The sequence below is a fragment of the Lycorma delicatula genome, chromosome 5, assembly GCF_047948215.1.
Source record: "Lycorma delicatula isolate Av1 chromosome 5, ASM4794821v1, whole genome shotgun sequence".
NCBI lineage: Eukaryota > Metazoa > Arthropoda > Insecta > Hemiptera > Fulgoridae > Lycorma > Lycorma delicatula.
The window spans coordinates 102325771-102352466 of NC_134459.1; the positions used below are offsets into that span (position 1 = coordinate 102325771).

Consider the following 26696-nt stretch of genomic DNA (forward strand, 5'->3'; position numbering starts at 1 on the left):
AGATAAAAAGGACTACTTTTTTATATTGTCGAGAACATCTGTTATTGGGTAACCCGGACCAAAAAAAAAATAAAACACCTGATTTATCATTAAATGAAAACCTAAGCCGAAACAACAACACCCATTATTATCTGAAATATATCTGTACATCTATATCTTTTGTTACCTTACACAATGTCAATTTCTAAATATGCGCTTACAAGATGGCCAGTAATTGAAAAACATTTATCCATTTAACGTCCAAACTGGACTAATACAATAAGAAACTTAGTTATTTTGCGGTTAACATGATATATTAATAGAATTGTTTTGTTATTTTCATTCGGGCATTAATTAGAGCTTGGAATAACACAATAAAAAAAGGATGATTTCCCTTATGTTTGTATATGACGAGACAAACGTTAAAAGAGAAATTTTTTGGAAATAAAATATAACAGATCTGAATATATTACTGTATAATTTTAAAACATTCTAAACGTTCTATTAGTGTCCAATTCTTTGCACTTTATTGTCGAGAAAGGAAAGGAAAAATTTAGATAAGAACAAACTGTGCTATTTTAATTTTTATCTTTTTATTATTAGTCATATGATTAGTTAGAAACTATTCATTTCTTGTGCTAAATCATTTAACCTCAACGTAAATACTATATGATGATTTAACTAAAAGATTTTGGATGTCATAAATAATTTATAAACTAATTTTTTTTAGATAATCTAGTATATTTGTCTTTCTGTAATGTGTTTCACTCGATTTATTCTATTACCAAATTAACTAAACGCTGAAATTTTAATATATAATTAACCAACAGATTTATTAGTTCGATTTATTATGAGGTTCTGCAACAATTTTTTTTTCTCTACTTTGATCAATTAGGAAATAAAAATAAATTTATTTGTAGTAATTATTAAATATAAAATGATAGAGTGAAACTCTATAACCATACATATTTCGGTTATTTAATAACTAACAAAAAATATTTAAATTTAATAAAAAGAAAACATTTTAATGAGTAAAAATCTAAAACCAAACGTAAAGAATAAAACTAAAGTTAACAAAAAATAAATAAAAAGAAACAAATTAGTAAACGACAAATTAACACATATGATAAGTTTTACCTGTTCTTAAAGTAGAAAATATAACAAAAAAATATTTGAAGGTAGGTTTTTGTTGCTGATAGAAATGAATGTTACTTCATAACTGATTTTTTGTACATAATTAAAAAAAAAAAAATATATTTATATTATTGTTATACTATTTTGTTGTAATAATTGTATCTAGTTATAGATTTTAATTTTTAATAAATGGTTTTCAGTATTTCCCTCCATCTTTTTATTTTAAAATCCTTTTAACACAACTCTTTAAATTTTATAATTAGTAATACGCAGTCTTCAATAGCAGTTAAAAAATGTGGCAATTTCTCTCTAATTGTAGAAAGTAATGACACTACCTTAGTTGTTATGTGAGAAAATAAAGACAAAAGAATAAGATATATGCACAGTGAATAACTAAAGAGAAGAGTCAGAAGGAAACGGAGGGAGAATAAGGGAAAGAGAAGTAGAGACAGAGACACCGAAAGAAAGAGAGAAAGAGCTGATACGAGATAGTGGAAGTAGTAGAAGAGGAATCTGTCAAGTCGTGCATGTCGATGTTAAATTTTATCTCTTCACCTAGTTCATGTTACGGAAAATATTACATCTCACTTCATTTAAAATGCACCATGCTCTATTCTTTATTTCTAGTTCCATAGGTCTTGGTGTATTTTACACGTAAATCAACATCTACACGTGCAGTACGTGTTTTAAAACGTTATATTTTTGATTTTAAGTTAAAATTTTGTGAAATATCTAATAATATGAATCTGTTCGATATTATCGGTTGAACGGATTTCATTGTGTATTTATAGCACTGTCCTTAAAGTTTAAGATAAATAGAGTGGTCAAAATCAGTTTTTTTTTTGTTTAAAATTTATTCAGATATTTTAAATGATTTATTATTCAATATCAAAAAACAAATTTTCCAGAATAAAATAAATAGGAAAATTTATCAACAATCACTAAAATAAGGTGTGTTAGAAACAGTTTACAAAGAAAGGAGGATCCACCAATATCTTTTTTTATTGAACTCCAATACCCTTAATAATACCTTTACAGTTCTTTTTTTTAATCAAAATTAACTTTGTTCAAGAATAGTTTTAAGAACTTTGGAGAACAGTACAGAATCAATAGCGACAAAAAAATATTCTTTACCTTTACGAAATTTTATCTTTTAAAATGCATGTTTGTCGGCTTGGTAGTTTATTAAGAAAGTATTTTAATCTTTAATTTTTTATAATATCTTAATATTTTTACTACGGTATATTTCACTGATAACCTACTTTTAACTGTTGCGAATATTAATATAGAAACTTATTAAAATAATAGACATTAACATAGATAAAGGTATGTACATATATGAATAACCCTCACCAATTACGTGGAAATAAAATAATGGTAAAAGTAACACCGTTTAAAAACAATAAACTCTTAAGAAAAATAAGGAAATGTTTTATCCCATTCTTAGTTAAGACAACTTAAATGTAGTTTTTCTGTGAATCGAGAAACTGATAATATTGTGTATCATATAACAAAATATGTTTGGTGAGTGCATCTGTGTGTAAAAGACTTTTTTTTAAAATTTGTTATTCCTTATTTTCTTTAACGGCTGTCTTTACAGTATTTTCTAAACATAAATTTATGTTTACGCTGATAGAATTACGAAAGTGTGACTTATCTCACGATTTCTTAAGCCATATAAAAATTTATTGACGATGAACAACAAGAGAGCTTCTTTTTTATCTTGCGTCTGAGTTGTTCCATACAATACATTATATTTATTATTAACTTCTTGGTTTTGTTCGCTTATGAAGATGCAAATCTTTACCTAGTAAAGAATAGAATATTCGTAAAGTTCAAATAAAAAGTATATAAACAATATATAATTTATATTATTTCTTAAGAAGATGTAAAAAAAAAAAAAAAAAAAAAAATAGGTTATTGTTTTCAATTTAGTTCGTATTATTCTGTGGAGTTTTTTGTTTTTCTAATTTTAACCAGAATTTATATAACTGTTGAGTGTACTACATTTTACTAATACTTTTATGAAGTATTGTTATGAAAGTTTTCAACTGTCAAGCCCTGTAAAGGAGGATCAATTTATTTATTTCCTAAAAACTAGTATATTGTTTTCCTGATTTTGAATAAGACAAAACTATTTTTTGTCTTTATTAATTACTAGCAGACCCAGCAATGCTTCGCTGTTGCAAGATTTGAGTTTATATGTATATATATATAGATTAAATGAACAAAATTAAAAGTTTGATAAAATATTAACAAAATGAGCATTACGGAACTTCACAAAATTTAACCTTCCCCTTTTCCCTTTATTTTCTCCCTCTCATTTCCATCTTTACCTTTCCCTCTTTCCCATTTACTTTTCTCATTTTCCCTTTGCATTTTTATCATATTACTTTTTCCCATTTCTCCTAACCACCCAATCTTTTTTTTTTTTTTTTTTTACTTTCCTTCCCCATTTTTTCTTTTTTTATTTCCCTTTTCCCTCCCTCTTTTCTTTTTTCCCCTTTCCATTTTCTTTTCCCCGTTTTCTCCTTTATAATTATTAATTAATTATTCACTTTTTTAAATTCATCTGTCATCTGATTTAAAATTTAGTATAGACTTTTAAGTGTAGGACAATGTAATTAGGTAATTCTAATTTTTTACTACATATTATTGGAGTTTTATTAGATTTTATTACAGATAATTAAAATCCTTGGATTCCTCGAAAACTCTTCAAAAAAATCTTAATCAATAAACTAAGCTTAATATTCCCGTTGTTAAAATAGCAGGGAATTAGTTGCGTGTGTACTTACGCCTAAACTTAACATCCTCATTATTCGTAAAAATAGAATTTAGAACAATATATTTGTGTCAGATGAACATTAAACAAAAAGTGGTTGGCTATGTCACTGAAAACTCCCCTTTTAAGGAACTGGGTTTTATTTCGGTAACGAACTAATTAAAATAACTTTAAATTGCTTTCACAAAAGTTGATTTTCCTAATAAAAATACATATTTTCTATGGATTATGAAAGATATACGTTTGGCGACTGTTTTTAAATTTCATTAAGCTTTTACTTTTTAAAGTAGATTTTTATTGAAATTTATATTTAAATTTAATTTTCGAAACGTTATCTGGCGATAATGCTTGAATAAACTATAATAAACGATGATTCATAAAAAAATAATTTTAACTGTTGACACTATAAGAGAAAAGTGTTGTATTTAAAATCTTTATATCTCCCAATAGCTTGCTAAAATCCAATCTAATGTTAGAAAGATAGAGTCGTCAGATTTTCTTCAATTCTCTTGATGGCGATACCCAAAAAGGAAAAAAAATATTGCTTTATATTTTCGTATGAGCAGCATTTAATCATATGTGAAACGGATCAAACTAAATTAGATATTAAGTACTTAGATTTTCATTGTATTCTTTTTTCTATATGAAAACAACTGACAACAATGTTGTTATACTTTTTTGACGTTGGTTTTTTATCCTTATATGGTGGAAAAATGACATAAAAGTTTTTAAAAATTAAAAAAAAATTGACGTTTTTAAACTTTGATCGGAGATTCCCCACCCTCAATATTACCGACAAGTATGTTTTTGGGCCACTTGCATTACTACTACTACCCTTAGGAACACATAAAAAAAAATCGAATAAAAAATATACAGAAAGTAAAAAGATAGCTTTTTTAATTTTGAAGAAAGGGGAGAATTTGGGAGGCAATTTTTTTTTTTTAAACAGTAAAATAAGCATGTACTGAGGTTAATATAAAGTGCGGTTATGTTTGCATAATTTTGAGAAAAATTGACCTACCTACCCCACCACCTGGAGATATTGACCCCCATACTTTTACCAACAAATCGTCTCATATACATGAGTCTCTTTGCCAGATTTCATCAAAATCGGTTTAGCCAGTCAAAACTTAAAAAGCTTCAAACGCGCCAATATATTTTTATAAGTACGTTAAAAAATTACCCGCCTTTCTTTTGTTTTAATACAAAAATTACTTTGTTTTGTTTTTTGGGGGGTCCCTGGATCAAGAAACGTCGAGATGAAAAAAAATCCATAACCATTTTGTTACAGATTACCATACTTTTCTTCTTGTAGCATAGCTCTAAAGCTATGATGTCAGAAAAGTAAAAGTGCAATTGTAAACTCACAAAATTCATTCATATTTTATGTGAAAATTTCTAAGTTTTTATCTTACACATTATGAACAAATATATGAAATATCTTAGAATTTCGCGGACCTATGATGAAGAAAGAGGATTGAAAAAGACATATAAAAGAAATTTTTTTTTTTTTGTTGAATGTTTAGGCATAAACATTTTTATTGAAGCAGTAATAATATAGAACGATTAACTAGTAAAATATATAAATACGAATAAGTTTATTAAAAAAAAAAAAAAAAAAAATGAATGTATGAATAACGAAGAAAGTGAAAGAATACATAACCTTTATAAAATAATACTATAATTAAAAGCTCACAACCCTTTGTGTTTCTTATCTTTATTAAAGAATAGTTATTGTTAGTTTTCATCTCGTTAAAAACTAATAATATTTTATTATAGTGCATAGAATAAATACTATCAGCATTTAATCAGATTAGTACTATTTTTTTAAAATATTAATAGAATAGTACGTGAAATAAAAACTAACAAACGGTTGTATTTGTAGTGAATGTTAAAGTAAATAATAATACTATGAAAAAAAAACGTGTCTAGTTTAAATTAAACGGTGTCTTGCCCTGAGGTAAGCTAATATAAGGAATACTATTATAAATGGGCGCATATACAATGATGAGAGAAGGTAAAGTGTGTGTAGGTGGCGCGGGAGAACTATCATAGCAATTTGGCACGTCGTATAAATACATTATTATGAGCACATTGTTTCAGGCAGTGGCTTCCATGGGTGGTATTAAACTGATATACGTTGCGTATTGTACTTTAGAACAACCTCCGCCTACAAGTATCACGAGAACTACCTACTAACCTATATTTTAATTTTTTTTTTTCAAATCAACATCATTCATTCTTTATTCTGCATAAAAATAAATTTATATATATAAAAAACATGAAATTCGCATGTCGGATATTGAACTAACACTGACGTTGTAGAACAATTTTCGTATATAACTTGAAGATGAAAGAGAAAAGGTTAAAAAATACTCTTATAAATATAAAAGTTAAACGTTAAAATGCACTTGATAAAAATTGATAAAAGTGCATTAAACACTGAAAATACATACATTATTACTAAATCAAATTCTAATGATACATATTCCACCTTCAGATGCTTAGTTCCTTTTTTTTCAATCTTTATATATTCTCAATATTTTGATAAATGATGATTTAAATACTACTTAAAAAGCTCATTAAATTGAAAACTGTAGAAAATAAACATTATTTAACTTTTTTTATTTTTTTGTATATTACATTTATTATAGTATTTTAATGATGTATCGATATTTTCTAGCATTTTCCAACTTATTATAAATATGAAAAAACAAGATTAACATAACAGCTAATGGTGAATAGGAAGAAAGATGATTACGGTTATCCTTTCCAGAAAAATTTCATTTGTTTGAAATAAATATTATCATATTTTCTTAAAAAAAAAAAAACTTAAATTTTACGTCCAAGCTAGAATGAACCCGGCTATTATGGCTATTGATGACAATCCAACTGTGGCCTCTCAACTAACCTACTACAATTCGAATTAAATCTAATCAGCAGGTGGCTGAGTACATGGAATCTAAGCGTTAATCAAACTTAGCCGAGCCATGTGACATTAACGCATTTTGGGTCTAGTAGTGAATTCACCAGTTTTTAATTTTTGACAATTTTTCAACGTATTAATTTCGGAAAGTAAAAATTAAATTTACAAAAATAAAATAATAAATATAATAGAACTAATTTAATCGAAACTAATAATTGAATCAACATAATCACTAATATTTTCTTTTTAATAAATTCCATTCGATAACTAGTGTTCTATAAGAAAAAAAAGTTATTAATTTAATTGAAAAAAAAACTTTAATGGCTCTTTTTACCATGGTAATTTATTATTATTATTTATATAAAATAACTGATTCAATCCATGCAACTTCTGCTCTTTCTGCTTTACAATTCCACATATTTATTTTTATTACACGAATGTAGACTAGTCTATATTTTAATATACCCTTACAGGCAATACTATGAACAGTCAGTGTGCCAATTACGCACACGAATAACTAAAAAAAAGAAAAGTATAATAATAATCATACGATGTACTTCTAAGAAGCACACAATAAAGAATAAAAATAGAATAGTAGAGAAGAGGAAATTAGATGAAATAACAAGCGTCATTATGATTTTTCTTGTTTTCAGAACAAGAAGACAAATTTTATTTGTTTGTTTCCTTCTTCTTATGCCAGTGATAAAAAAAATTCAATGTAATGTTAGCAAATCGATATAAATACAAACGAAACTAAAGTCACGTCAGTGAGAGATTGTATATATGTATAGAATTCATTTACTGTCCACTTTTGAGTAAAATGTCGTATGGTAACTATTGATCGGCTGACTGATTCGTGTGACATTCCAGAAAGTTTCTGTTGGCGAATGTAAGTGCGTCTCCATTGTTTATGTTGTGAGAGTGTCTATGGATTATATCATTTCTAGATCGCTAGGCCAGGATCGTGTTGTTAATAACTATCCAATAGAATGGTGGCAGAGAGATAGAGAGAGTGTAGGGGCGGGGGGGGGGGGGGTAGAGTCAGAGAGAGAGTTTCAAGGAGCAGTTTAACGTAGTAACTGGTTTGTGTATCTCCTTCATGGAAAGACAAACGGTCTGCATTGCACTAATTCTCATAGATCGAAATATGAGGTATTAATAGTAACAGAAAACATCTATATCGGGAAAAATAATTAAAATCCGTCATCGATAATAGAATTCATATTTTAAGAATTGAATTCATACCAGAGAAAAACATTAAATTTGTATAAAATTAAGAATAAATGCACGTGCACAGATATGACATTACTGAATAATGTGACAGTTGGTCTCTCTTTCGCTGGGTGGTTTTTTGTTAGCTGCTTAGCTTAATGTTTATTAATAATTAATTTATCATTTTTAATAACTTAGGATCAAAGTTGAATTGCATTTAAATTATAAACACAACAACAAAATCTAAAGAAAAATTTATTGTATAAAATATTATGTAATATTATAATATTATGTAATAGGTATGTATGGAAAGCTGACGTTAATGAATAAAAATCTAAATAAATCATGATTTATTGTCTAAAATCCGATAAAGGACTCCGGAAAGGATTTACAAATGGAAAAGGTTCATTTAATTTTTGTAAAAGAGCGTTATGAAAACTTTAACTTTCAGCTTATTCAAGTAACATTTATTGATTTTTTTTTTTAATTTGATGATTTTTGAAATCTGAAGTATACTTTCAAAAAATAGAGTATTCAAGCTTTAATTTTTTTTTTATTCGTCTCTAAGCCTCTTGGTTGCAAAGTTGATGTAGTTTGAATTTTTTTTTTTTGTTTTCAGTCATTTGACTGGCTTGATGCAGTTCTCCAAGATTCCCTATCTAGTGCTAGTCGTTTCATTTCAGTATACCCTCTACATCCTACATCCCTAACAATTTGTTTTACATATTCCAAACGTGGCCTGCCTACACAATTTTTTCCTTCTACCTGTCCTTCCAATATTAAAGCGACTATTCCAGGATGCCTTAGTATGTGGCCTATAAGTCTGTCTCTTCTTTTAGCTATATTTTTCCAAATGCTTCTTTCTTCATCTATTTGCCGCAGTACCTCTTCATTTGTCACTTTATCCACCCGTCTGATTTTTAACATTCTCCTATAGCACCACATTTCAAAAGCTTCTAATCTTTTCTTCGATCGTCCAAGTTTCACTTCCATATAAAGCGACACTCCAAACATACACTTTCAAAAATCTTTTCCTGACATTTAAATTAATTTTTGATGTAAACAAATTATATTTCTTATTGAAGGCTCGTTTCGCTTGTGCTATTCGGCATTTTATATCGCTCCTGCTTCGTCCATCTTTAGTAATTCTACTTTCCTAATAACAAAATTCTTCTACCTCCATAATCTTTTCTCCTCCTATTTTCACATTCAGTGGTCCGTCCATCTTTGTTATTTCTAATTTAGTTTGAATACAATCATTTTTTATCGTAAAATATGCGTCCCTTTAATTTTTTGTACTAATGTAGTAGGTATTTAATTTTAGTTTGAAATATCAGGAAAACATAATTTTTGCCTTTTTTTTTTAATCGGCCATCACCTTTCTAGACCGCTTGAACGCTTCCAATATTCTGTGGGCCTAAACGCCCCTTTGTGGGCGTTATCGCCCACTTTGGGAACGAATGGGCTACCCACTAAACGGGTTTGCTAACTGATTTAAAAAGAGGTTAACGACAATGATATTTCCAGCACCGTGGAATAAGAGGGACTGCATTATTGCTCAGAAATAATCATCTGGAAAAATATTTCCGATTGTTTAGAAAGTGAATTATATTAAATTTATTGTTTTTTTTATTATCCTGGGAGAAATGAACTCTTCTGTCGAGTGAATCAGTAGATTAACACCATTTTTACAGCTTTAATTATAATTTATTATAATAAATTAAAATAGTTAAAATATAATAAATTATAATAATTAAAATAGTTATTTACCTTTATACTCAAATCTGGATTTTTATGGTATGTAAAGAACCACTGTATGAGAATAATAGGAAGAAATAAGATATGTCAGTGTAATATGATAAAGTAATGAAACGCTTGTCTGCTGCCCATAAATTATTGTGTCTGTATGTGTATATATATATACACGTATATATATATATATATATATATATATATATATATATATGTATGTGTGTGAAAATGATAATTCTTTAAAGTTTTATTATACAGTTTTATAGGTTACAGCGACTATTTAAAAAATATATCGTCATGCATAAAACAAATAATGCAAAAATCATAATTTTATATTATGTCGTGGATAATTTTTGTTTCAAATTATTTGTGATTTATAAACGGTAACATTTACCAGGCCGTTCTAAACTTACCTTTTTCCCAGCGATTTTCAAGTTCCACTGTTAAGCATCCAGATTCTTCTTCATCCAAAATGGAAATTGTGATGTCATCACCCAACATTGTTGATTAGGATACGTTACAAACAACATGCCAACCAACACACACTACAGTACAGGATCTGAAACAAGGGTAAATAAGATACTTACTGCTTTTTTTGTAGAATGTACTAATGGATTAAAAATATAAACATGTGTGATGTACAACTGCGTAAGAAGTAGACTTATGAAGAAATCATTTGTAGAGTACTTAGAAAGAAATATTAAATAAAATTCTTCTGTCCGAGTTAAATATTGAATTCGCTTAGAATGCCGTCACTTCTGAAATTCTGTATATTTCATATATATATATATATATATATATATATATATGGATATTCTGTTTTACATCATGTTTATAAATTTAATGATTTTGCAATTAATGTTAAGTATGTCAGTTCTATCTTAGAAAAGTGAAATAGAACTTTAAACAGCTCTAATGGTTTACAATGAATGTAGTCGAAGGAATGAAACTGTAATAAAAGTTTTATAAAATTATAAAAGAAAAAATATGTATCGGATATGATCAGAAAAATCTTTAAGTATAATCTAAAGTTTATTTGCCTTATTATTTTAATCTAAATTAAATGAATGGTTACTTCAAATATTACAGATTCAAAGTATGTATAAAAGAAAGCGTTTTGAAACCTAATTCTTCGATAGCAGAAAGTAATGCAATGAAATTACAAATATCCTTTCGGAAAAACCATCAGAAGTATTCGTGGAAGAATACAGAATACAGTTTATTATACTGCTAAGGTTTTCACGTTAAAATCAGAAAATCAGATAAGGAGTAATATCACATGAAAAGAAATTATAATTCCATATCAGGTGTAATAATGAATAAAAAAGATATATTTTTTAATACTATTATTTTTTTTAAGATTAAATTTTTTGATCTAATAATTAGTTTGATTTAAAAGATTCGACTAGAATAAGGGTTTTAGTTTGATTAAATGATCATGGTTATGTTTTGGATCATGAATATTCGTAAAACGTAATTAAAAAAGTTTTATTGATTATTCACACCTATAATTTGTGCTATTTACAAATAAAAGTATTCATAACAGGTTTACTCAGTTTGTTAAGGTATGTTATTATAAACCCAAAGGCTGCAAAAAAAAAACACTAGCACACAAATAATACAGGTTTATATATTCAGTCATACCTCTAAATTTTTTTATTTATTTTCATACTTGCATTTAAAAAAAAATTATTTCAATTCTACCATCAGTTGAGATACAAAATGTTTAGAAGATAATTCACGCTGCAAGACGTAAACGATTAATTTAGGCTTATTTCCGGCTGTATATACATTGCACTGTATAACAACAGAAAAGGATACAGTAATTTGCTGCTCATAAATAAGTAATTTTGAGGAAGTACTTTTTTTTTAAGTAAAAGAAAGTAAAGTACATCCGTTTCTGTAAAGTACATCCGATTGTTCTGTAACATTGGAATATCTTAGGGAATCACATCCTAGAAATTTATGGGAATATTATAGTTGGCTTTGCCAATAGCCATAATCAAGTTGTTCAATGAGCAGTTTCTAATGATTCATCGAAGTTCTGCGTTCATTTCGCTATTTTTTGTTAGCATTATTAATAATTAAAAACCAGAAAAAAGATTGAAAATTGCATCCTGTAACACTATATAATAAAATTAATAAAAATTAAAAACTATACACTTCAAAATTATGGAAATTAATAGGTGTGTACTTAATTCCATATCTTTTCTAATATGTCTGGAATGGGATGCTGGTTTATGTTAATGATAACAACTATTTTCGAAACAACATTTGTTCAATGTCGCATTATCTGTTGCGATTTTATTCCAAACGCTAATAGAAAATTTACTTTGTATCAAGTAGAATTCCTTTCTTTTTCCCAAAAGGATTCTGAAGAATTCAAATTAATTGTGTCAAGAAATTTCAGTCAAGAAGTAAAAAATATTTCTTACACAAGAGATAGTTGCAGATCGGTTGATGATATTTTAAGACTTTATTTAACTTATAAATTTTCTTAATTTGAAGCTTATATTCAATAACTTTATTAAAAAGCAAAACTAAAACATTAAGGAAGACCTAAAAATGTTATTATCAGAGGAAAAAAATTAAATCTCTGTTTAAAGTCTTGAATTTAAAAAAAAAATGGCTAGGAATAATAACATTATGCATTAAGATACTTAAAAAAGTTATTTTTGAAGAAAAGTGTACCAAAATTTAGGCGGTAAATGAAACGATGAAAAGAATTCTGACTTTTTTATGAAGATATTTCATGGAATTTGAGAAACTAATTTTTAAAGACTTTTGTTAAGACATATATTCAAGCTATGAATTATAGAGTTGAATATAGAGTTAACATTTTATTCATGTTACTTATAATACCAATAACATCCGGTGGTTATGACTATGTACAGCTCTCCGTTTTTTATTTTAAAAAGTAGTTAAAAAATATTAGAATTATAAAAACAAATAATTCTGTTTTCTTATTCATCTAGTCAAAATTATGCAGAAAAAACATGAAAAAAAAAGTTTAATTATTCAACCAATAAATCATGCAAAATTATCGTTTGTAAGATAGAAACAAATTTCTTATGGTTAAAATAACATTTGTTAATAATGTAGGAAAAAATTATTGTTATAATTAAACAAAAAAGTAAAAACATGCAAACACGTCAATCATGCAATATTTACCATTGTCTTTTAATTTCTATTAATAAAATTAAAAAGAAACAATTCTACGTGGTTGAATTTATTAAGTAGTGAAGTGAAGTTCAGTACATTCATTCGTATATTGTGTTTATCGTGAATTTTTTTTCTAGTTACTAAAATATTTTTATTGGATTCCAGTTTTAATTTGGGACAGCACAACAGCCATCGTGTTTAAGACAGAAGCTTTTAGAAGTTTTTTTTAGGATTCTTCTTCCTTTGGCTTTAAAAGGTAATGTCTGCTGTACTCCCGGATTCCAGATGGACTGCTGTCCAGTTGCTACTACGCTTCTGAATTGCTTGTTTCTTAACTCACAACTTATTTATTGCCTGGGATTTCAATAAAATTTTTTCGATGACTTTTTGATTCATATACAGATATTCTTCATATAAACCGTAAGTTTAATTGGATGAATAATGATGACACGTACCATTTTAAAATATTACAACATATATTTTTAATAAACTGTATAAAATTTATCTCACTGAACATTATACCATCTGTTGTACGTATATATATATATATAGAGAGAGATATATATAGATATGTATATTATTCTCTTCTATTTTCAAAGAAATTCCTCTATTGTTAAAACATGAAATGGCTAACTTTATGTTTAAAGAATTAAATGACTCCTTAAATGCATATTCTTCAAGTTTATATTGTCCTTTTCGTTAGAGATTCATTAATAATGTTATATATTTACGAAACGACTACTCTCTATGGAATTTAAAAATAAAATTGGAATCATAATTAACATACAAGCATTAGAGGAATATCGATGGAACATCTTTTCAACCCAACCATCAACATTCAAGTCATTACTTAATTTTCGATAAACATTTGTTGGTCCATTAAGTTTAAACATTAATGTGCATATAATAATATTTAATAAATAGTTGCTTAATTTCCTATCAACTGACTTCAAAAATACGTAAAGATACTTATTTTGAGCCGAATGTTTTCTAATCTTTTTACTATATGATCTTATTTTACTCTTTACCAAATGCCAAATGAACAATTTCGAGTTTCTTTTGTATTTTAAAGGAAATTTCTTAGAAAATTCTGTTGTTAGTTTTCCGATATACGAGTATGTTCAGTTAATCTGTTTTTTTAAAAAAAGAGTTTTATTTTTAAAAAAACGTTTTCTTTTTAAAACGTTTTAAAATTTTACACTGTAAAATTTTAATGCTATCAAAATGCTAATCCCTGGATTCTACTTGTGTAATGATGTACTGCCAGATATAATGTAACAAAATGCAACAGATTTAATGTAATTTTCAAAATATTTTTTCGAAAACACTATTTAGAAACCAAAGAGTAAAATAATATTTATTTCTGAAAACTAAAAAGTCCTATTTAACAATTTTAGCAGTCTACTTATATTGTTTTTCAGTATTTAATTACTATTTACATCAATGTTTCATTTATGATGTAAACATCAACATTTACATCGATTGTTTCTTGTTTTTACGCTTCTTACAAAGATTTTTATCGTACGGCTGTCTTTGTTTTGTAGAACTGTTTAAATAAAATAAAAATAAAACATCTAAACATCTAAAATAAAATTTACTGCAAAAATTGTACTAAAAATATTTAAAAAATGATACTACTCAATTTTTTTTTAATTTGCTCTTTTTAAAATCGGCACCAAATTAAAACCAAGTAATTAATTATTAACAATTTACTAAGCTCCTTAATTTGATGCAAACTTTAAAAAGAAAACTTGAAGAAGAAAGTAACTATAATATTTTAAATGAGTTTTACGAAATTATTTTGTATACTAGGTATTGATTGCTTTTATATCAAAGATTATTGCAATTTTTCTAATTTAATATTTAAAATAGTGTTTTCCTCGACTAGATTATATGTAGTTTATTGAGAAAAAGTAAGTTTACAAATGAACACGGAATTCAACTAACATCTAATTTTTGAGTAGGTATATGCTACTTTCTTCCAAGAGACATTCAAATTAATTCTTATAATTTAATAAAATTGAAAAGCTTCAGATCGATGGGCAGGTAAGGAGTGTTACTGTAAATTTCAAATTTGTATTTATTTTAATTTTTTGTGGGCTAAATGATTATTTTAATATAAGTTTATTTTAATTAATGCAATAAATTTTTGAAATATAATATAAATTTGACACACACATTATATATATAAGTTATTTAATATGAGCAATCAACACAAGTAAGTATTATATTATTATTATACTTATAAAGTATTCTATTCAAGAAAATCAGAAGAAAATGAAACAATTCCAATAAATTTAATAACTTCTCAATTTACATTAATATATAAATATATATATATATTTAATATATATAAAAAACCGATTAAAAAAAAACGTAATAAAAGGTAAAAATAGAATTGTTCAATTCGTCTTCAAATTTCTATATACTGATGTCGTTAACAAATTGAAAACGACTAAAAAATACCCCATCAATCATTATCATTTAATTTGGTTCCGACTTCCAATACTAAAATTTTTATGAATATAGAAAGATTTTTTAGTGCGCTTTTATGATGTCGATTTAATTTTTTTCTAATAATATTTATTTAACCATTTTTTAATTTTTATTATAAAATATTTTTGCCAAGAAGAAATAACGACAGATTTATTTTCGTTTTGTATTGTTTTAACATTTTATTTTAAACTTTTATTTCTATTTCCTTTCCAGCTTTCAGAAATCCTGTAATAATTTCTAATAGTTTACTTATAATTTTTAAATTCGCTTGTGTTTTTCGAGCTATAAAAATTTCCCTGGTTGTTTGCTAATTAAAAAATTAGTAATAAAAGCAAAAGTGTAAAACATTCTTCCTTATAAAAATAAAACATATAAGGAGAAATGATGTAGACACTGACAAGAAAGAAAAAAGGCTGTCTGATATAGGAAATATATAGTGATGCAGCTTATGCAATTAATTTTCTGAAACTTTTATTAAAAAAAAAACGTTTAGAATATCAGTATTCGAATAACTAACTGCTTCGGTGTAATGCCTCAGTTAGGTGTAATTATTCTATATATTAACTTTGCAGGTTAAAATCTTTTAATAAATGAAAGACACTGTCCAGTTGATGATTAAATATTAATTTTAGTACGCTATAATGATCATTACATGTTAATGTTTAAATACAATCTTTACATTACATTGTTGAAAAAATATATGTTAATGAATACGTATGTTGACAGTAAGAGTTCTAAATTTAGACTGAACAATGCATTAATAATAATGAATTACTAATGTAAAATATCAGCTAATGAAATAGGCTATCTGAATATACACATTTATTTACTTTTACAAAAGAGTAAGAAGAACGAGACAGTTTATTTATTTATAAATTAATAAGAATAAAAAGACAGAAAGTCTTAACAATCAGAATGATTTAAGGGTGAATGTCATGGAAAAAATTCCAAAACTAAGTAAAGATGCTACAAAAATGTTCTCAATTTGTTTATGCAGGCTATTTAATAAAAAAAATTTAATTATATGAGAAACTTAAGCCATAGGAGATTCCTCAAAAAAATATAAAATATGATCGAAGCAGTTTATTTGATGATAAGTAAGATGTGAACATACACGAAAATAATATTGATAAAGTGAAGACCTCTTCCGTTAATTGAAGTTTGTAGAACCGCATATGTAGTAAACTATTTAATCTTTTATATACATATATAAATGTTTGTTTGTATCTTTGCTTGTTTGTTTGTCCCGCATGCGTTCCTGTACCATTCATCCGACTACAATGAAACTTTCGTAAGCTGTTGTGCGCTTGCCCATGAAGGATGAAGGTTTCTAAATTAGTTTGGACCCGCTAGGTGGCGCGGGAGTCGAGATATTTCAAAAAAATTTATTTATGGTCCGATTTGGATCCTATTCTGAATATATGTTACTTAAATGGAAATAGATACCTCTGCAAAAAATGGACCTGTTAGATGGCGCTGGAGTCGAGATATTTGGAAAAGCTGCATTTATGGTCCGATTTGGTTCATATTCAGAAAATGTATTAGTTACGTGAAAAAAAAATTTTTGCGAAAAATAGTGTCGCTAGGTGGCACTGAGGTTGAGATATTTAGAAAAATTTTATTTACGGACCGATTTGAATGACACATGAAAATAAATAACTTTTTACAAAAAATTATATTCGCTAGGGGGGTGCGGGTTATTCATAAAACAAACAAATATACAAACAGACTTTCTTCTTCTATATACATATAGTATAGTAGTATAGTATAGTATAGTATATATATATATATATAAAATGCAATGTCAATATATATCTCCTCTATAGACTAAAATACTAATGGACCGATTTATGCGTGGGGAAAAACGGATAAATGGGAAAAAATAAAAAAGGGAATATTGGAAAAGGGGAAAAATGAGACATGGGTAAAAGGAAAAAAAGGAAACTGTAAAATTGAAAAGAAGGAAATAGCGGCAAAGGGAAAAGGTAAATATAGAAAAAGGGAAAATGGAGAAAAGGGGAAAAGGGAAATGGAAAAGTGAAAAGGGATAAAGTGAAAGGTTAAATTTTGTGAAGTTCGTAGTGTTAATTTTTTTAATGTTTTATCAAACTTTCAATTGTGTTAATTTAATCGAGATTTAATCGATATATATATATATATATAGCAAATCTAGAAATAGCGAAGCATTGCCGGGTCAACTAGTAATTTATAAAAAGTTATTTGAGGTTTTTTTGTAAGTAATTGTATATAGTCTTAAATAACATCAGTTTAAAAATAGGTTAAATATTTAAAAAGTTTGTGTTTATTTATTGATAGTTCAAGGCAAACGAGTTCATAATCTGCTGAAATTACACGGATTGTATGGAATACAGGCTGTTGAACTTTTATAATATAATTCAATACAATACTTTATCATTTTAATCTTTAAATTATTGTTATTATAATGAAATTTATACCTTTAAAAAAAAGAGAGATACTTTAAAAGTAAATAATTATGTTACTGAATTCTTTATTTTTATTTTAAAACTCGATTAACATTTTAAACTGATGCTACTTTGATTTTAATAGAAAATTTTAATAAACGGTAAAGCGAAGAGAATTAATAAACAATGGACAATGTAACGTACCTTTCTTTTACTCGAATTAATCTATCTTATATAAGACTAAAATTTCGTAAACTCAAATCTGTTACCTGTAGATAATTTCACACCATTGAACAAGAGAATTGAGCTTAGACCAGAATAGTCCACTTTTTTAACTTTCACCAAGCGGTGTGGATCTGAGAGCTTCCTAAGAAGTCATGAAGTAAAATAAACCGTCTAGTATAACCAGCATAGCCGCTGTTCGCACACGGGGAACAAATTGAATTTTGCATTTTGTATTTGAGAACAGTCGCAACAATTTATTTACCACATCACGATGGACTCCCAAAAACTGGCATTCATAAAAGATTTTGAAAAATTCGGGATATTATTGTTAATCCTCCCCTATGGTTAAATTCACTGTAAATACAATTTAAACGTTTTGTGTGATATTTTAATTCTGTGTAATAAGTAGGATAAATAAATATATAAAAAATTGTGTTTTGTGTGTGCGCGCGCGCGCGCGCGCATTTGAGAGTTTGTTTGTATACACTAGTTGTAAAACAAATTCATCTTTAAAATTTACGTGGATGATGCTCGTTTAAGAGAGCATTTTGGAGTTACTTTGTCTCTCCATCAGAGGTGGTTACTGATAGTACATTTGTTACTAACTTTCGTATTGAACCTCTCTATAATATGAAGTGTATTTTATCTGCTATTGTAATATATTTTTTTAATTTAATGTGCTTTTATGATTCCATATTGTTATGGCGTTTATGGAAGGTTTTTGAATTTTTTAAATGTTTATTTGTGATTTTTGTCTTTTTATGTGTCTATCTTTGTAAGTTTCCATGTTAAGTGATTTTCAATTTAACCTATTCTGTTGAAAATTGCAAGTAATCTGTATATTTATGAATGAGTGTTTACCCAATATGTCGACTACGATAAAGCAATACAGTTTAATGTTTATACTTGTGACTTTGTATATTTATAGAAAACATTATTTTCACAAAAAAAAACTAAAAATCTACCTTTGGAAATCATTTCTACAAAGAGATTAACAGCATGCAGATTGGTTATAAAGTAATCACTATTAATAAAGTATGGTGTAAAATATACATAGTTTTGTTTTTATTAATTTATTACAACAGACCTGATTAATACTTATTATGAAAAAAATAAGCTTATTTAAAAATATCTATTAATATTAAAATATCTGATGTGGACATACCATGACTTCCTTGTACGCCTATTAAATTTCATATACACATTTTTTTAAAATGAAAAGTATATAAAACTTTATTTCACTAATAGCTTCAGATGTTTTACCTTATTATTATTATTTTTTTTTTATTGCTATTATTGAATTATTATTTATTACAAAAATATTTTTACTGAGGTTAATAATTATTAATAAATCAATATATTTAAATTAAAAAAAAAAAATATGTATATGAAGTCAGATTCAAAGCGATGTGCCTTCCCCTTGTAAGATCCAGATATTTCATTAAGAAGTTTTATTTGGCTATAACTCTGGAAGCAATGAAAATAAGTACCACTTATGATAAATCGTCGAAAAGCTCTCAATGAGGGTATGTTACTGCAGTTAAGAAAAAGTCCAAAATCCAAATCTTTTGGATTTTAGGATTTTTGGACATTTTTGGTCAAGTTGATTGCAATCAAAAAGGGAGTTGGACAACTAGATATTACAACAGTTCTAAATCCAAAATTTCAATATTCTAAGTCTAATCATTTTTGAGTTATGCGACGTATGTACGTACGTCACGCAGAAACTAGACAAAATGTATTCAGGGATGGTCAAAATGGATATTTCCGTTGAAATCTGAAAACCGAAATGTTTCGTGTTTACAATACCTCCTTTACTTCGTTCAAGGAAGAAAAAAGATTTCGCCTAAATACCATAAACTAATAGTTTAAATAGTCATTTCAGTACTGGTGATGAATAAGTTATACCTTTAACAGAAAAGTGCACCTTGTTAAATTAAATAAGGCACACCGCAGCAGTCACACTAGTGATGCATCACCTTTGGAAAGTTAATTCTGAATTAGTTTTGAACCTAGAAATGTAAAAAATTAAATTTCAACTATGAATTAGTAGTTGTATGTATGAGTAAATCTCAGGATAAAAAGTAACGTTCTATATTGAAGTGAAGTTATTTTAATGAATGAAAATATAATTAGTGCCCGCCGTGAGCTGGCTAAGGCGTTGATTTTCATAGAGGATTGAAGATTAGGCCGGGTAGCCATTATGCGTCTCTCATTATCGACGGTAAAAATAATATACTGAAAATTATAGCCTATTCCAATTCTAAACGAGTGCATAAACAAACTTTCTATATATATATATATATATATGTGCGTGTGTGTGTGTGTGTGTGTGTGTGTGTAAGAGAGAGAGAGAGAGAGAGAGTCTCTGTTCGTGCACGCGTGAATGTGTAATAAATTAAAAAGTGTATAATAATTATATAATATTATATTATAAAATAAAAATTATATTATGTATCATATTAAGTTATATTATGTATGTGTTATTTTATGTATCCAGAGATACATAAACGTTACCTGTAAATATAAATATTTAGAAGCCGTATTGTATATTATAGTAATATAAAAACGAAAAAGAACATTTAAATAAAATAAATAATGTAAAAAATAAAAGAGGAATGATACAAATCAATATGGCATCTTAATATCATACATTAAAAATAGTCTACCATGATATAAAATGGTGTAATATACTGTCACAATATTTTAATATTAAACATTTTTGAAAGATTATAATGTATTGGTAATAAAATAGAATTTGATCGGAAAGAAAGGGACATGATGAATGCTTAGTTGTTTTGACATGTACTGTGAACACGAAAACCAGTTTTGTTATAAATCCAGATGACCTTATATACCGGTTGGTTTTGTGGTTTGGAATAAAATTTAGACTCGGGAGCAATTCACTACCGATGTCAAATACATCAATATTAGGATATTGTTACTTTTTTTAAAGGTATGATGCAGTGAATGTAACAAATTCAGTACTATATATATATATATATATATATATATATATATATATATATATATCTAATGTAGATCTGAAATGAAGTAGTTATTTTATTTGTTAATAGCGTAGGCAACACAATAATGTATTATAATATATACGGGATTGCTAATTTTATTTATGATGGTACTCCGCGTGTATAGTTTTAAAAATGTGTAATGCAGTGGCCAAACCTCCAAACCTTAAACTAACTGCCTGTCTTACCAGTATAATTGATTTGATATACCACTAGTATTAATGCGATTTATTTTATATTTATGCCTACTGAAGTATTATAAAGTACCAACAAAACATTAAATTAATACCAATTATTTTTTTCTTTTTATTCGCCCTATTAAATTTGTGTTTCTGTCCACGCAGTCACACTTTGTACACTATAGGCAAAGTGAATCAACTATTTTCACTACTGTTATTATAATAATACAAATCGCATAAATGTTATTGATAACAATTATTTCCTAACTTGGTCTATAATTATTAATAATAATGTCCCGGACAAAATTCAACCCCACGTACGAGCAATACATCCATGCAAACGTCCGGGATAACCAACCACGTGTTACTTCGTTACATTCACTTATCTCGGCTAAAGGGGCCTTTCCTATGGTGTACGGGATTGACGGTCCGAGCTGGTTGTGGTTTTACTTCTCAGTTTCGCTTATTACAGCAGGTTGGGGGAGTATGACTGTGATCTGCTTTTTTTAAGGTTGGACGGAGTGTAGACGGGGAATGCTTATCTCTCTTACCTCTCCTCCCAGTGGTGTAAACCTGGTTGAGGGTGAGCTACGTGAGCTTAACGTGAGTCAGTCACTTTGGCTCTTGGCAGGGGTTGTCCATGGGTAAGAGTATCGGAGCCCTTACTGCTACGTGCGAGGCTTGCGATGTCGTATAGCGGGTCAGGCAGTACCTCACTTTCCGGCTCCGGTTGGGAGCGGCTGGTGGCTGACTTGAAGAACCCAGGCAGGATCAGAGTGATCCAGAACATGCCCAACTGTCTTCGCCCACACCAAGTGACATCTTAACTGGCGAATCTTCTTGTATGGAATTTTCTACTTCTACATATTCTGTGGCAGAGAGTTCACATTAAAACTCTCGTCTAGGAGAGCCTTTACTTTGCAGGCGAAGCGAAGGAAGAAAGTAGAGTTTACGAAAAGACAGAGAACGCGAGTTTACAAAAAGACGTTAGAAAAGACGGATCGAACTAAGTTTCGACCGAAAGGCAGTGCAGTGATACCAAAAAATTTGGTTATCAAAAGGAAAAAAGGAGATTTTGGCAAGATTAGTCCATTAATGATAGCTCGAGGCATCACGAAATCTGGTGGAGAAAGGTAAAAGGGGTTAGAAAGGTGGCTATTGAAATGTTTGTTAAAAGCGTCAGCGATTTACAATCGTCACGGTTATTCAAGGCAAAGAAAATTGGAGTGTTGGACATTGAGGTTACGCCACACGGTAGGCTAAACACCTTAAAAGTCGTATAAATTGCTGTGTACTGGGATTTACTGAACTGCAATGAAGTGGAAATCGTCGAAGAGCTACATGAGCAAGGAATTGTTGCGTTTTGACAATTAAATACCCGACGAAACGGAGAAGTTGTACTCATGCGTCGCATGTCCTGACCTTCAAATAAACCGAAGTGTCCGGAGAAAGTTAAGATTCCATAGATTAGATGTACGTCCATTTATTCCGACTCCATTTCGAGGCTTTGAATGTCAAAGATTTGGACATAGAGCGGAACGTTTTACAAGGAAGCATATCTGTGCTTGTGTACCATCTACATCCTTGTAGGATACACCTGTTTGTGTAAATTGTCATGGTCTTCAACTACCAAGATCGCGGAACTATCCAACTTATAGGTAAGTAGCAATTCAAGAGATAAAGAGGATTCAAAAGGTCAACTACTTCAAAGCGAAGAATAGTGTTCAAAGTCGATCACCGAAGGAACTGACACATAGGTTGCTGCGGCTCCTGCAACATCATTCAAACCAAAAGATGCAATTTCAGAACTAGCACCAGCTTTAGCCAGTGCGGTTGAGCGTATAATGAGATATTAATGAGGCAACCCAAAACCGGTAAAGAAGAGAACAGACAAGAGAATTAACGGACGAACAAAAGAATTCTTCTCCGCCAAGAACTAAGGTGAAAGAAAGTGAAACCAAAGCAGTTAAAGTACAAATTGAAAAAATTTCCAGAAAAAATGTGAGCCTGTACGTCCACAACCTTAATTTTTTTCAAACTGAAGTATGTTGAAAAATATGTTACATAATTAATAAAAATACAAGTTTCAAAAGTCGGGAGAGTGAAATTACCTTAGTATTGTTGGTCAGGATCTGTAATGGCAGTAGCGTTGTTATCAACTTCATCATATAGTCAGGATACAATGAAGCTGTCTAATGGCCATCTAAATAGGTAAAAAAAAAATATATATATATATATATATATATATATATATATATAATTTCTTTATTTAACATTAATTAGACGAGGTAAGCGAGCGAAGCGAGCATAGGTTATGTTTGGTTAGGTTATATTGATATAGTGCGTGATACGTAATCGTATTATGTTGATTACACGGAATCAACATAATCTAATCAAAGATAACCTACGCTCGCTTCGCTCGCTAACTTCGTCTGATTAACGTAAAAATAAAAATTATATACAATAAGTTATACATACAGGTGATATTATTTTTATATACGCAAACAAATGGATTTCAGTAGGGGTCCCGTATAACCGATAAGTACCGATATTATTTTTTTGTACACCTGTAAATCCAAATTACTGTTTCAGATCTTTTATCCCCAAATCAATTTTAACAATTTTTACTTTTAACAATATAATACCTTGTAGAGTTAGCTACACCAGCTATCACACAAGCCACCTTATTGTCTATCATACAGAAGTATATTCTTCCCGGTACAATAATTGTTAGCGATTGATAGAAGACATATAATTGTTCACAACACTAGAGCTACCAGCATTTAGCGATGAACCACAAATATAATTCCATACATCCGGACACGGGAGCTCATACACAGACAATCGAGCGTGCGTGGCGAGAAGTGCGTTCAAATGTTCCTCGGTAGGAAATTGTAACCACCACTTGCACAGGCATCTCGCAGAGTTCTTTTTCAAAAGAAAAATACAGGGACTACAAGATCTAAGTACATCATTTATGTTCCAATCTTGCTTCACTGTATCCTGACTATATGATGGAGTTGCCCAAAACAGGTGATAACAATGCTACTGCCATTACAGATTCTTTATTAAGGTAATTTCACTCTTCCGACTTTTGAACTTCTATTTTTATTAATAATATAACATATTTTTAACATACTTCAATTTGCTAGAGATTAAGGTTGAGGACATTCAGGCTCACAATTACGAAAATTCCTATTCTGGGAACTGAGAAACAAAAGAAATATATTAGAAAAAAAGAATATTGAATGACCAACAATATAATGACCCGAAAGCCTTCAAGTGAGGGGGTGAGCACTTGAGCTGCCCCACACACTTTACAGAGTAGTGCATCAAATCTCGAATCTGATTCAATACTCACAGCACCATCTGATGCCGGTATCAAATGATACCGGCTGCAAAAACACCTTCCATAATTTACTGTGGAAGATCAGAAGATTTCGTCTCTGAGACCTCAAACATCTTGGAATTTGAGGTAAAAGCCGTCAGGAAGATGGAATAAAGAAGAAAAAAAGGTGGCCTAAGGGTAAACCCAGCCGTTAGATAATAATATAAATGTAGTAAATTTTATACATTTTTTGACAAATTTTCATTAGGGATGAGTTTTAAATGCGGGAATATTACACTCGTTTTAACAGATAGATATTTCTTTGAAATGGAAATATGCTTTTAAGTGACAAGAGAACAATACAACCTTGTCATCTTGTGTTCTTTTAGGGTATTTAATGTTGCATGACAACTCTATTTCTGGAAGATCTGTCTGACAAGTCTTCTGACTAGTTTCCCTCCCGATTTTATCAGGGAGGGAAAGAAATTACATCCCCTCCCAAAAATTATTTTAATTTATAATTATTATTAGTCTATTCGGTTCAACTTATTTTTATACTTTTTGGAATAGCTTCTTAGATTAAACGTTAAAAAGTAATTATTATAGTTTTAATATGCATATGCTAAGATATATAACCAGAATTATCCTATCCAAGCTGATATGAATTAAAAAACACACCCAAAAACGGCATAGCCATTCTCAAGAATAATAATTCCATGCTACGCTGTCTAAGAAAGGTGGTAAGAGAAAGAGTGAATCGGTATCTCGTCGCCTTATTTACTGAGAAGAAAATGGACTACTGTTTTATATCAAAACGCAATGTTTGTAAAAATACCGGTAATGATTTTCAATAAAAGTTATTCCAGGAAGTTTTTATATAATAAATCATCATAATAAATACATCATTACTGTCAGAGAGAGTAACTTTGATTGGTATCTCTTGTACCTCAGTTGCTGCACACGCGTCACACACAACCTTAGAAAGTGTGGGACGGATTATATAAATTAATTTACTCTTTTCTGATACGGAATAACACGTTTTATTACGCTTTGTTTTAACCTAGTAGGGAACGTTTTAATATTACCGTAAAGTTTTGCTTTAATCCTTATTTGAGTTATCTGTTATTACAAACATTTACATATTATTGTCTACATGTAATCAAAGAAATTGTAATTTGTTTATTTTATTATTTAATTCTTGTAAGTTTTAGTTAAAAATTTAGTAAGTTCATATTCAGTACATTTTGCTGAATAATTTACTTTTTATTATAGTCAGCTCGAATAAACCTAAATAATAATGGAAGTTGTTGATCAGCTTATAAAGAAAAGTTTTAGTTATTATATTTTTAAAACTAATACTGTTTTTTGTTAAGTATTCGAAAAAAAAATACTTTACACTGTGGAATGATAGCAGTTATCTACTCAGAAAATAAAAATCTTTGTTGAAATATTTCTGATAAGATGAATTCTAAAACCGAATTCGGATCAATGATTCGATAATTTTGTATTAATTTCTTTACTTTTTTGACAGCATAGCTTCTAGACGTTTCATGACCTAGAACTAAAACTGAAAAAAAAAGATTTCAAAAAACTAAAAAAATTAGGGGGTAATATTCGTATGTATATGACTGTGTTGGCGTGTTTGAAGCTTAATAACTTAAAACCACTTTGAACCAATTTTGATGAAATTTGGCACGGAGACTCGTGTATACGGAGCAATTTGTTGGAAAAATTTTGAGGTCAAAATCTCCAGGGGGAAGACAATGTTTTGGGTCAATTTTCTCAAATTTTTGTAAACATTACCCCGTTTTATATGAAGCTCAGTCAGTATATGCGTGGACGATATCTTATTATTTAAAAAAAATTTTTTCCCAATAAATCTTCTTTTCCTACAAATTAAAAAACTATCTGTATTTTTATTTATTGCATATCTTTAACCGATTTTTTTTTTATGTCTTGATAGGTATAGTTTTATACTATTAAAATTTAACTAACGTAACTTTTAATGCTAAGTTTAGATAATAATTTCTTAAAAATAATATTACAATAAAATTTCATCATAATTCAACCAC

General features: G+C 28.4%; 1 protein-coding gene across 5 annotated transcripts in view; it reads right to left on the reverse strand.

The window, feature by feature from the left end:
* The window catches only part of rols (zinc-RING finger and ankyrin repeat domain-containing protein rolling pebbles), a 727654-nt gene that overhangs the window by 532743 nt on the left and 168215 nt on the right, over window positions 1-26696 (reverse strand). For 4 of the 5 annotated variants that reach the window (XM_075366784.1, XM_075366781.1, XM_075366783.1 and 1 more), the window contains exon 3: window positions 10199-10344. The exons of the other annotated variant lie outside the window; for it this stretch is intronic. In XM_075366784.1, the coding sequence (XP_075222899.1) occupies window positions 10199-10286 (88 nt within the window). In that variant the 5' untranslated portion in view covers window positions 10287-10344. The remainder of the gene's footprint in view (window positions 1-10198; window positions 10345-26696) is intronic. 5 annotated transcript variants of the gene reach the window in all.